This window comes from Megalops cyprinoides, chromosome 21 (genome assembly GCF_013368585.1).
Source record: "Megalops cyprinoides isolate fMegCyp1 chromosome 21, fMegCyp1.pri, whole genome shotgun sequence".
Lineage (NCBI taxonomy): Eukaryota > Metazoa > Chordata > Actinopteri > Elopiformes > Megalopidae > Megalops > Megalops cyprinoides.
Window position 1 is genome coordinate 1520126 of NC_050603.1, and position 13862 is coordinate 1533987.

General features: G+C 49.7%; 1 protein-coding gene across 1 annotated transcript in view; it reads left to right on the forward strand.

Annotated features, from left to right (window-relative positions):
- Positions 1 to 13862, forward strand: part of LOC118768937 (thrombospondin type-1 domain-containing protein 7A-like) — an 86017-nt gene that overhangs the window by 28585 nt on the left and 43570 nt on the right. The window contains exons 2-4 of the mRNA XM_036515915.1: positions 4139 to 4982; positions 8490 to 8738; positions 12375 to 12556. Of these exons, the coding sequence (XP_036371808.1) occupies positions 4139 to 4982; positions 8490 to 8738; positions 12375 to 12556 (1275 nt within the window). The remainder of the gene's footprint in view (positions 1 to 4138; positions 4983 to 8489; positions 8739 to 12374; positions 12557 to 13862) is intronic.

The window sequence follows — 13862 nt, forward strand, 5'->3', positions numbered from 1 at the left end:
TACAATATGGTGCAATAGTATCAGATGGATGAGTGATACATTGGCGTTGGATGTTGGTGTAGCTCGGCATTTTGCTCTGATGCTCGGCTGTATGGCGGTGTTGGCAGTTCTCGGCACAGCGGCGGCTACGGTGAGCGGGAGCAGATGAGATTTCAGCACGCTTTGCGCTGTGTCTTTGCAGGCTAACGCGACACACAAAGACGGTAATTGACCGTGTCACCTGGAGTCCCCGGCTCCAAGCTGCTCCGTCCAGACTTACCGGTGGGGTGCGGACGGCAAGCTGGCTTCCATTTTCCAGGGAAAGCAGGGTGTGAGTCCTCCACTGAGCAGAGAGGGAAACCTTCAAAGGGAAATCCCATTACTGTTGGCCAGATTATTTCCCCTCCAAATCTGTTTTTTTTTTTGACAAACAGCAGAAAAATATTAAAATTTTAGCCACAGGAGAGCTGATGGCTGCCTCTCTCTCTCTCATGGCAGATACCACAGAAGGCTGGTTTCTCACTGCAGTTAAGTGGCCTGCATAATCTCAGCTGGGAATGACTGGTGTTTGAGCCTGGGTACGCAGCATGTCCCAGACGCCCCCAGATTGGAAATTTAGCAGTGAATGTGTTGGCAGGGGTGGGGGTGGAATTTGGGGGGGAGGGGGGCAGGTTTCCTGCTGTATCTATTTGCAGTGTGCAGAGTGGTCATTAGATACATGGGTTGATGTGAGGAAAAATAGCTGCGGCTGCCTTTGTGAATCATTAGTGCCCTTTTGCCCTCTAGTGGTGAGTCTTAGGCACTGTCTAAACACTGGGGGGAGCTGATCCCCCGCAGAGCAGAGGGAGTAAGTGATGGACATCACCATTTCGCAGGTCTTTCGGCTGAAGAGCAAACAAGAGGAACAATGACCCCCTAATGTAATTAAACAAGGCCATTATTGAGTTTCCATGGGCAACCGTGGGAGGGAGATGTATGACCGGCCCAGGCTGCCGGGGTGTGAACAGATGAGTGTAGTAAAGCGCTGCTCGGATGGCTGTCCGCACCGCTCGGGGGGGTGGGGGGCCGAATGGCCCCGATACGGAGTGCCTGGGGTGCTGGTCTGTGAACACACCCCGCCCCCCTCCTCCACAGCCCCCCAGGCTGAGATCGATCCGAGACAGAGGCGTGGCTTCAGGTGCTGTTTGGTGTTTTATGCTGTCGCAGCTGGGTGCTGGACGCCAGCTCGGGTCTTTGGACTGGAGGACCCAGGTGCCCTGAGGCCATCCCATAATCCTGTGCAGGGAGTGATTATGCTGAGCAGGCTGCACTGTCGGTGCCAGAGAGAAGGAGAACAGTGGAGGGAGCTTAGAGATACGACCGTTAAAGTCTAGTAGTGTTATTTCTTTTCGTTTTTTTCCCCTCAGTTCTGAAATGAAACGATATGTGCCTCTACACATTTGATACAGTGCCCCTGGTTTTGATCACAGTAGCTGTTAAGACACACTGAAGCATGACCTTGGAATAAAATGCAATAAAAAATCATCTGCTACAAGCAAGGCCAAAAGTTCTGTCTTTTTGGCAGTGAAGCACTTCCTCAAAGAACAGAACTTGTAATCAGTATTTTGCAGATTCGGATCCCGAGAGGAGCGCTGGTGTTGTACCTGAAAGCTGATTAACCTGAAATGTTTCAGTCACAGTCCGGCTGTATGAATGAATATCTAAGGTGCATCGCGAGCCACAGACGTGACCGCTGACAAGGACAGACAGGCAGATAAGCGGCATCATGTAACCCAACGCGGTCTGAAGCCCGAGTAAAAGCCCGAGGGCAGCACGCAGGTGGAGGGGAATCTGCTGTTGTACGGTGTGTTTTTCTCCCCTGAACGGCCTCTTTCGGGCCGGTCCCGCCAGCGAGCCCAACGACCGCGGATCCGGTTTCTGGACAGGAGGCAGTTTATTGTGAGTGGTATTGATCCAGCATTGATCGGTCTGCCATGTCTGCAGCTGCGGGATAACTCCGCCCGCTGGCTAATCAGGGATGGTTTTATTGCCCTGGCTGGCTTTTTCCTCAATGGATCCATGCAGGCTCAAAGAAGCCGCTGTCCCCCGCCTGGCATATAAGGTCGAAGCTGCCCCACCTGCTGGCTTTTGCGTGATTGGTCACTGAAGCCTCGGTGGGTGGGGAGTGATATCGCGGCCGCCGTGAGAGAGTGAGAATCGATGTGAGAGACCCTCGATCGCCTCAGTACCTCTCAAACCAAGAGCCTGTTTTTCACTTCAGCAAGCATCATTAAAATATCTCAGAATGTAAGGCACAACTCTAACTTTACAGTGTCAAGGCTTTGCACAGGGGAAAGCGTCTGGTGCTGCAGGAACCACAGGGCTCTGTATGCATCTTTCGGCAGAGCACCCTTGGTATTGTTCATTCTGCTGAACAGCTCTGAGATTTAGGATAATGGCCTCTGAAAGTTTTGCTTCTACAGGCTGTTCAGAGGCTGTTGTGGGGAAAATGAGCAGTGAAGTGCTGCTTGGGGTTTGTAGCTACAGCAAGCCTATCCAAACACATAAATATTCCAGCGCTGAGCCTGGAGGCCTGAAATGCAAACCACCACTTCTGATGTTGTAGTAAGAAATGTTTTCTCAGACTCGGCAGCGTTCAGGGATGGCACAGAACATCCCGTGAGCTGTTAAAATTACAGAAACAGAGAGCGAAGACAGCATTGTGTTCAGGAAAGGGTTAAACAATACCAGCTGCCATGGCGACCTTATGTGGTGATGGTGCTGTCTTAAGCTCAGCCTCCAAACATGGTCACAGTGGCAGACTCTCAACCAATCACAGTGAGCATATGACTCAGTCACAATGAACTCATGACAAGGCCAAAGTCACGACCAGGCCATGTTGTTCACATTTTTAGCATCAACCTGCAGTACAAAACTTTGCTAGTTGTCAGCTGTTACACAATTTCAAAACATTTTGTAGCAATCAGGTGACCAGAATACATATAAACACCCACCCACACACACACACACACACACACACACAGAAAATACAGTATATGTAAAGAGTGTGAGGTCCTTTCTGCGTTATTCCTGTCCTTCATGCTGAGAGTGCCCTGTTTGAGTGCTTTATATTACTGTTGTGCTGATGTCTCTCTGAGGTAAGATTTGGAGTCGGTCGTTACGCAGTTTAAATCCATCAAAGCAAAGAGCACTTTCCTGTAACACACCATCGCCCAGAGAGTGCTTTGCATTTTAACGCTTACAGGAATATCGATTCAAGGGGGAGGTGCGATATCTGAGGAGACCAGCAGCTTGCCACTTGCGTATGCTTGAGGTTTCTCTCTGTAAAAAGACGTTTACTGAGATCACTCCACGCCTTCCCGTAAATCTTCAAAGAGCGATTTAACTGTAAAGCGAAACAGAGTCGCGAGGGCCGCTTCCCACCAATGAAGTCGTTTGCTCTGCGCGTGGTTAACGGCATCATTTCGATAACAGATCCCTGTGGGTCTTAACTGCACAAAAACACGGCCCATTCCTTATTCAGAAACCAGAGCTAACGGCACGCTAGCATATTCATGAGTAAGTGTACCCGTTCACCGAAGGCAACAAGGCGATTTTTCCAGCCTTTCGTCTCCTATGAGACCTGTGCGTGGAGGAACATTGTGGGTGGAGTTATTTTGATTGGTTTACACCATTAATTGCCCCTAATTGTACTTATGTAATTACTTAATTATTTGCATTTTAATGAATGCATATGAGATGCATAAAGCATTGCGCACACTTAGTACGTGTTAGGTAATTTCTGCGTAGGAGCACAGGAATTGGCTTACACAGTTACTGACTTGGAAATGTTAACATTCTGGATGAGGGCAAAACATGTGGTTACACTTAGATCTAGGGCATCGGCACATATCCATCCTCAGGAAGTAATCTTAGCATGTAACAGTGCCAGTAGCGTAAATATTACAGTGTAATTACAATGCAATTACATGTGTTTTAGGACCTCTAATAAACTTGGAGCCAGTTAAGCCAAATTGACCAAATCCACCAATAGGGAATGAGGAGACAGACTTGATGATGATTGGCTCAGATGTTAGCTGGCTGTATGGGGCACTGGACTTTCGTTTAATGCAGCCTGACCTTTGACCGCTCCCTGACCTTTGACCCCCTCTCTCTGCAGGCCCGTGGGGTCGCTGCATGGGCAGCGAGTGTGGGCCGGGGGGCAGCCAGAGCCGGGCGGTTTGGTGCGCCCACATCGAGGGCTGGACCACCCTGCACACCAACTGCCCCCTGGCAACCCGCCCCGACAACCAGCAGAACTGCTTTCGGGTGTGCGACTGGCACCGGGACCTGTACGACTGGCAGCTGGGGGCCTGGGGGCCATGCGTGGCCATCTCGCTGCGGGTGTCGGGGGGCATGGTGCGGCCCTCGGCCTGCGTGCGGGGCGAGGAGGGCCTGCAGACGCGGGTGGTGGGGTGCGTGCGGCTGGCGGACGGCACGCCCGCCGAGGACGACTCCATCTGCGAGTACTTCGAGCCCCGGCCGCGGCTGGAGCAGGCCTGCCTCATCCCCTGCCCCCGCGACTGCGTGCTGTCCGAATTCTCCGCCTGGAGCGCCTGCTCCAGGGACTGCGGGACGGGCCTCCAGACCCGCGCCCGCGCCGTGCTGGCCCCACCCCTCTTCGGAGGCTCCGCCTGCCCCAACCTGACGGAGTACCGCACCTGCCAGCCAGAGGAGTGCCCGAGCGACGACGGGGGGTACGGCCTGAGGGTGGGGCCGTGGAGCGCCTGCTCGCCCCCACAGCCCCGCCTGGCCCGGCAGGTGCGCCAGGCCCGCAAGAAGAACAAGGAGAAGAACCGGGAGAAGGGCGGGGCCAGGGACCCCGAGACCCGCGAGCTCATCAAGAAGAAACGCAACCGGAACCGGCAGAACCGGCAGGACAGCAAGCTGTGGGACCTGCAGGTGGGGGTGCAGACCCGGGAGCTGGTGTGCCTGAACAGGAACGGCACACCTGCCGCGCTCAGGTGAGTCTTACCTGGCTGCTCATCTCTCACCACAAGGCTCACAAGAACTCCTCAGAAGGACACTGTTACAGAATCTAACCCAGGGAAAGTGCTGGGCTGGTCATAAAAATCGTTTATGAATCAGAAGTGAGAGAACCTCTGAGACGATGTCTGCTTGGTGCGGTATGCACAACTGAGAGCTGTCCCTGAGGTTCATTAAAGCACACTTCCAAACAATACAAAATAAATATCAGGCGCATGTCTGATTTACACGTTAAACGATACTTTGAAAGACAGCGAGGATGCAAACAGTACAGGGTTTCCTTTTAAAATTCATTTAGAAAATAATGATGAACAAACATAATTTGATTTCTGTGCCCGGTTTTTAGCGGCAGGCGCATAACATATCAAAGGAATGCTGAAAACAGCCCGACACCCTGGGGAGCATAAATATTAATTTTACGACTTGTTTATTCCTGGTTTTGAAATATTTATGCTTGTTTTGCCACCTTCGGAATCACAGTGTGCGAAATGGCATTTTTCTCTGAAAGACAGCGCAGTGAGGCTGAACTGTAACGCAGTCTGTCTCTCCTGTTTCTCTCTGCTTCTGTGGAAATACGTTAGTTTTAGCGTTCTGCACCTGATGCTTTAGTTAGTGTGAGATTTATGGAACTTCAGGGACCGGGGCTGTCATTCATTTTAAACAGCAGTAGAATTTACAGACAGTTGAACAGATTTGCATAAAATTTTAAGATGCTCCTGACAGCACTGAGCATACTGCTTAGGCTGTCAGTCAGTTCTTTTTTTTGAGCTACTGCACTTTCTGCTTTTTATTGAATTGTTCAGAGGGCACCTGCTACTGTTCTCGGTACTCTACCCCCACCGGTATCAACTCACTAGGACCATAATTTACTCATCTGATATTTTTGGTAAAGATTGAACAGTTACCTAAAATGAAACCTGCTCATGTCTCCAAAATAGATTTACAGTTGGACCATATTCAACCACGATTGTTACAGGACAGATTCAATGTTTGATAACCATGTTTGTCCAGCCAAACACTTTCCCCGAGTTTAATGTTCTCATGGAACACCCCTAGATGGTTTTTAAGTGGTTCACACGTGTTAATAAAGCAGTGCTGTGTGTGTGTGCATGTGCGTGTACGTGTGCGCGCGTGTGTGTGTATATATATATATGCATGTAATAAAACTGGTAGATTATGCATGTTGTGTCATATGACATATGTGTGACATGACATATGTGTGAAGACAGTTATGATGTCCACAGTAAGGTAATTCATCTTTCAAAGCTGCACATTAACCTGTCAAGGTTTCAGCTGGTTAACCTACTGTCACAAGTGATCAATTTAATGGTTACAGGCATCATTTTCAATGATATTGAAGACAGCTGATCTGAGATCAATAATCTTTATTTTGTATCTTGGGGAGAAAGGGCAGATTCTGAGAAATTTCATATTAGAGACATGTTGTCCATGTGTTTCCGCTTCTCTTTTTTGAGAAGTGGCCTCATGAGTAGAATTATGAATGGAATCACTTCCTACCCTAGAAAACTGACACAGGATCAGGTTACCCATCACTTAATGCCAGCCTCAGGTATTTTCATGTAAAGGTGAACTCTGATTCAGGATCAGTGCATAATGGTAAGGAAAAAGGTGCTGTATTCTGGCCCTGTGTGTGTGTGGGTTTGTGTGGGTGTGTGTGTGTGTGTGTGTGTGTGTGTGTGTGTGTGGGTTTGTGTGGGTGTGTGTGTGTGTGTGTGTGTGGGGGGGGGGGTTTGTCGTATTGACCTGGAGCAGGTTGGTACACGCTGAGCTCCTATTGGTGTACTCATTACTCAGCGTAACTTCCTGCCCCTCCACAGGAACTAATCAAAAATTTAACTCCGCTGGAACACTGTGGGTCAGCCGAACACGACCGCGCCGGTGAAGACACTGCAAAATGAATTCACAGCCTGTTTCTCTCCAGAGGCATGCGGGTGCTTGCTAACCGCTAATCGCTAACCGCCAGCCGCTCTCTCCCCACGGGGTTTGTGGCGTGCTGGGGAGGATGCCATCCGAAGGGCCTCGCTTCTGTTTCATCTTTTATTTAGCGCTCATGTGCGCATGCTGAAACAGGCTCCACGTGTTTGGCCTCATTCAGTCAGTCTCCCAGACTGGTCAAGAGAGAAGCCGTGAAGTGCCACAGACTGCATCCATATTTCATCATTCTTCTCTCTCCTGCCAACTGCTAAATAATTACAGATTGGTTTTGCTACTTGGAAATAACACACATGTCTGCGGGTGCCTCAGAAGGTGAAATTTAAATGTCCCCCACCTGATTATCGGCTGATAGAAACCTTTGTCATTGTAACTGTTAAATTACCTGCCAGTGTGTTTACATTCTGAAATGTGAGGGTTTGACAGTTTTAATCATAGTGACATTTCAGAATGAGAGAACTTTAATTACTGAAATTACAGTATTTAAAGGCTGCATACACAATCGATATGCGTCATTAATATGTGTTAACGTTGGGACAGAGGAAATGTATGCCGAGATGCGTATTATAATACGTATATAATTGACATACACACATATGAAATTCTTAGGGGGCGTTATGGGTAGGGAAACTGGGTCACTGTTGAAGCAGTATTAAGATTTTTCTTTGTCTGAAATAACATTAATCCATAAGAGCATAATTTGAAAACAATCACAAATGAACACAATGAACACGGCATCGTGTTGCCAGCCGTATGCCACTACAGCGGGGTCAGACACTAAATGTCTGAAGGGCAGTACGAGGCAGTGGCAGCGGATTAGAGGAGGCAATTTATTTATAACGTTAGAGGAAAGCGCAGTGCTTTCTTTCTGAAGAGAGACCTGTCTGGGACAGACAGGGTTAAATGGAGGTCTGGAGTAATTACTCCTAACAACCTGTCATTATAAGCCCCACAAAGAGGAGGACGCACAACGACAGAGAAAATAGCAGACTGTAAACGGCTCAGGGTGGAATTAGGCTTCCCTTAAATGAGGTGAAGACCCCCTGCTGTCGCTGTGCGTAATTGCGGTTGTATTTAATAAAAAGGCTGCCATTGGTGCGCCTCGCTGTTGTGAAAATAAAAACATAATGAAGCTGGCAGGTGTGTGCTGGTCAGAGGCCGACTGATGCTGGGGACAAGCCTGCGGCTGATGTCTCATACTCTGTGTCAGTGAGGCTGTCTGGGAAGTGACTGTAACCAGTACGGTCTGTGTATTGAGCTCTGAAATGTGACCGATTGCTGGATTTCCTGCCTGTGCTGTAAGATTGAGTGGCATAGACAGACAGTCAGACACATAGATAGATAGGTAGGTAAATTGGTAGATGGACAGATAGGTAGTTGATGGGTATGTAGGTAGGCAGATAGGTAGGTAGATGGGTATGTTGATTAATTGATACAGTTAGTTGGTTGATTGATTGATAGTCTGACATATTGCTGGATTGATTGATTGATTGATTGATTGATTGACGGGCTGATGTGCTCTCTCGTTGCAGCTTGTGCTCTCAGGAGCGCCTCCCGGCAGCCTTCCGCTCCTGCGTGGTTCCCAGAGACTGCGAGGTGGGCGAATGGTCGGCCTGGGGGACCTGCTCCAAGGACTGCTATGACCCCAACGGCCCACAGGGGGGGCGCTCGCGCACCCGCCGAGTCCGCCGCTTTCCTGTGGGAGGGGGGGCTGAGTGCCCCGGGCTGGAGGAGACCGAGCCCTGTGCTCCACAGGGAGAGGGGGTGTCGCCCTGCACCGCGTAAGTGCCCCCATCACGCCCTCCCACGCCCACCCGCACCACCCATGCACTAAAAAACAGACGATTAAACTGGCCTCATCAGAGGGAACACACAGACAACATGTATGTGGTCTGGGTGCTAATTACTGGCCTAATTAATAACTAACGGCTTTACACAAACAGACATGACTGCTCTCCACGCTTCTCTCCTGTCTGGGTGATTATGAAGCAAATGCACTCCCGCATGGACACTCAATGAGCAGCTCAGGGTAGGACAGCACTGCTCCTCCTGGGATTTGAACCCGCAACCTGTGATTGTATTAACTTGAAAAGTCTTACGGTTGTGTTACAGGTGAAAATTACATGGTCTTAAGACGCTGCAGGTGAGTTGGAGTAGACTCTGCATAGACAGGAATGGGTTTCTGATATTCCCATCACCTGGTCAGGTGTTTGTGAGGGGAAGTGAAATGACCCTATGGCTTTAACCCCGGCTTAATGATGACAGAGAGAAGGAGAGGCAGGAAGTCACAGGAAGCACGGCAGTGCAGTGAGGGTGGGAAGAGAGTGGGGCGACAGAATGCCTCTCTGTGCTGCGATGCTGAGCGTGTAGCCAGCGTGTAGCCAGCGTGTAGCCAGCGTGTAGCCAGCGTGTAGCCAGTGTGTAGCCAGCGCGTAGCCCCAGGGTCAGCATATGGGGGGATTGAGATGCAGCACCCAGCGATTTGGGTGGCTGCCAGGCGAGGTGGGGTGGGGGGGGGGGGGGGGGGTTACCGTGACGGATGTGAGGTGTGTCTGTGTAAGAGTGGGCGTGGTCTCTAATGTTATCCCCAACAGATGGCCGTGTTCACACGAGCTTTTAGCAGCCTCTCCGCCCCTCGGGAGTGTTTCCTCTGACAGCACGAGCGTTCATTTCACACCCTGTCAGAGCCCCTCAGCTGGACATCTGGGGGTCCCCCCACCCCCCATGTTCAGTTTTGGAGGAATACTTCACCCCTGACCCACTGTCCACCCGACAGATGGTGCAGTGTTTTACACTGCTCTGTCTTTGAGGTGAAAAAGCAGTTTCAAGGCTTGGTGTCAACAGTGGTCACGATGATCCCTGATATGTTGCAGTTTTGCTCATCTTTATTTCTTCTTTATTCTCCTGTTACAGAGGTGGGATTCTGTAAAAGAAACCACTGCAGGAAGGGCATGTTGTAGTATAATGGTCTGACTCTGCATATGCGCAGTGATACTGACAATACCAAATATTTTGTTTGCAGAAGCACTGAAATGTATGTAGATGGATTGGTATACACAACAGATTGGTCTCCAAAGCTGTGAACATATGCCATTTGGCAGAGACAGTTCTCCTGGTCTTGATTTGTCTGGCTGATAGAGGCTGTAGACTTGTCTGTTATGACATCACAAAAGAAGGCGAGTTATGACATAACAAATGACTGCAAAGTTTGACATTACAAAGAAATGCAAACATAACCTCACACAGAAATGATTAGACCACATTGTTATTTTGCAGTAAAGGCAGATAATGCTGAACAAACCCTGGACTGAGGAAGTCTCTCTCAGATAGATGAGCAGATCGGTGTCATTCGCACCATCTTAAGCATGTTTGGGGTTTGATAACTTTCACCCCAAAGCAGTCTGTTCTCTGTAAATCCTGAGAACATTAAGCCATGCCACATTCTGCCCCCTCACAGAGGGGGGCATTCAATCTGACCCCCATGGTGCTTTGTCTTGAGTAACGCATTCAGCAATGTTGCCTTTTGTTCAGTGGACCACTGTGAGTTCAGCGGTAACCGAGGTGGAAAAAGTACAGTTGAAATAAATGTATTATTTAGAATTAAAAACAATGCCGTAGATGCCCCCCTTGCATATGATGCTGTGTGTCTCCCTTTGAATCCTGATGAAAGACTGGCTGGGTCAGTCACAGGCAGGACAGCAGTAGCCACTCCATCTGTGATCAGGCTCTGCTCGGCGGTTACACCCCACGGCTGTGGTCCACTGCAGCACATCAGCACGAACACGGGCCGTTGCGTTGGCCTGGCCCCGTCCTAAGCTGCTTTCACATTTTAACCCGCCGCGGGGAGAGGCGAGGGGCGGGGCGAGGCGAGGGGCGGGGCGGGGTGAGGCGAGGGGCGGGGCGAGGCGAGGGGCGGGGCGGGGCGGGGCGGGGCGAGGGGCGGGGCGAGGGGCGCAATAGCACAGTGTGCCATTGCTTCATTCAGTCGTTTCTGGCGGATCCTCCGGCTGACGGCGGCGGCTCTTAAACCGGAGCGCTCTGTCCTCTGAGGGGTGCTGGGGATAAAGACTCCAGGGGTGCTTTGTTTCCACACTTGATTCAGGCATTAATTCATTAAGCTGATTATTTTTTCCCCCATTGTGCTGTTCAGGCTTTTGGCTGTGCTTTAGTGTGTGCAAGAGAATTAAAAAAATCAACCGAAGACAACCCTCACCGTATCGTAATGTAATCCCTTTCTTCCCAATCACCCAAGAGCGCAGATGTACACTCTACTGCACAGTCCATTATGTGGCTGTGTCAGTCAGTAATAATCTAATGGTGATGTCATACCCTTTCATACTGATGCCATGTCCTGTCACAGTGATGTCACATCCCGCCTCTGGTTTACTCCCCCGGCAGCGGAGTGTCTCTGTGACGGACTGGTGCGCTTAGTCAGAAGTGCGGGCTTGATAAAGATTGCCTTTGCTAAATATTCCCTCCAGAGTTAATATGCTAATTCCACAATGCGCACAGAAGAACAAACGGCTCACAATATTGTGGAGGACTGAATGACTTAAAAGATTTATATGAGTAATTTTCAGGAGATTTACTCTAAGCTCCAACAGCAGGGGCTGCCTGGCCTCAAACATGGTCACGTTCCATCAGCTGTGCCCATGATCCAATAAAAAGAAATTAGCATAAATATTAATAAGCAATTACTTTTCAGATGTGGGCAAAGGAACATGGTAGGTTAGAACCAACAATGAAATAATTCTTACAAGAGTCAGCTCCCGGCAGATAAAATGAGAGGGGTGCACTTTGAAGGGAAAGTAGATGTCTTGAGTGTAAGATAGAAGAAAGTGGCCGGCATTGATTTGTGATAGAAATTAGGTGATTGAGGGAGATGTGATAGAAAAAAACAGTCTGAAATTTATTCTCTCTCTCCTTCTCCCTCTCCTTCATTCTCTCTCTCTCAAATTCAGATTTTTTGGAATGACGTATGTTTTGTAAATATCACCAAAGCATACAATGGGCACATACACATGCATACATACACATACGTGTATATAATACATGGAAAAAAGAGAAAAAAGGAACAAATGACAAATGAATAATGGCTACAAATTTGAGTCAATGAGCATGTAATGATTAAAGTGGTTATAGATTCATTAATAATGATTGGTTGATTCCCCTAGCAGGATTCTTGGGCTTTCATTATTTGACATCGAGTTTACATTATTGATAACCTGGGAATATTTTTTTTAAATATAAGTTTATTATTTTCAAATATTTTTTACAATATTAGAAGTAAGTGCATTTCTGTCTCTGTCTTTCCTATCTTGAGACAGTGCCCGTCTCTTTTTGCAACCATGAGTATGTCTACCGTTCTCAGCTGCTGGGGTGTGGTCACTGAGTCTGTACCCCTCTCTCTCCCTCAGTTACAGCTGGAGGACCTCAGAATGGAGTGAGTGCAGGGTTGACGTGTTGCTAAGCCAACAGGACCGTCGCCGTGGCAGCCAGACGGGACTGTGTGGGGGTGGGATCCAGACCCGGGAGGTCTACTGTGTCCAGGCCAGTTCAGACCCCGCCTCCTATGTCAGCACGCCCAGAGACAAAGAAGGTACGGCTTCCCATAGCCTCATCCTTAATGTCCCCGTGTATCTGTCTCCTTGTGTACCTGTCTCCCTGTGTACCTGTCTCCCTGTCTCCCTGTGTTCCTGTCTCCCTGTCTCCCTGTGTACCTGTCTCCCTGTCTCCCTGTGTACCTGTCTCCCTGTCTCCCTGTGTACCTGTCTCCCTGTGTACCTGTCTCCCTGTGTATCTGTCTCCCTGTGTACCTGTCTCCCTGTGTATCTGTCTCCCTGTCTCCCTGTCTCCCTGTGTTCCTGTGTACCTGTCTCCCTGTCTCCCTGTGTACCTGTCTCCCTGTCTCCCTGTGTTCCTGTGTACCTGTCTCCCTGTCTCCCTGTGTACCTGTCTCCCTGTCTCCCTGTGTACCTGTCTCCCTGTCTCCCTGTCTCCCTCTGTCTCCCTGTCTCCCTGTCTCCCTCTGTCTCTTTGTGCTCCTGTGTCCCGCCATTGTGTTCTTCCCTGCCCTGTTGTTTTGCTGTGGTGTGCTTGTATAGTCAGGATCACCCCTTATTTAAGCTGATGACCGTTGCTGTATGAGGGTGTGAGGAAGCAGCAGAGCCCGTTAGCATCTTTAACGGGATTGCTTGCAGTGTTTCCCTGGAGGAGCCTGGCTGCTTTCAGTAGTGTGGGCTTTGACGTGTATCATCTCTGTCTGCAGCGAGGTGTGTGTTCATGTTGGGTATTCTGAAGGAAACAGGCACTTCATCACATGAGGAAGGGGATGCCGAGGTACAGAGATCTGAGCTGTGTCTGCCAACGCTGACATGATCAGCCCTGCTGGCTGTCTCACATACATGAGTCACCTAGAAGAGAGGAAACTGAGCGAAGCGTAAAGCCCAAGAAAGTGGGTGTGCGTTTGTGTCTGTGTGTGTCTGAGTGTGTGGGTGCGTGTGTGTGTGTGTGCGCGTGTGTGTGTGCGTGTGTGTGTGTGTGTGTGCGTGTGCGCGTGTGTGTGTGCGTGTGTGTGTGTGCGTGCGTGTGTGTGTGTGTGTGTGTGTGTGTGCGTGTGCGCGTGTGTGTGTGCGTGCGTGTGCGTGTGTGTGTGTGTGTGCGTGCGTGTGTGTGTGTGTGTGTGTGTATGTGTGTGTGCGTGTGCGTGTGCGTGCGTGTGCGTGCGTGTGCGTGTGCGTGTGCGTGCGTGTGCATGTGCGTGTGCGTGTGTGTGCGTGTGTGCGTGTGCGTGTGCGTGTGTGTGTGTGCGTGCGTGTGTGTATGAGTGTGTGTATGTGTGTGATGGCTGACATTACCTCGCTTAAATAGCTCTCAGGCTGTAGGTTTGGAGATGAAAGGTCTCA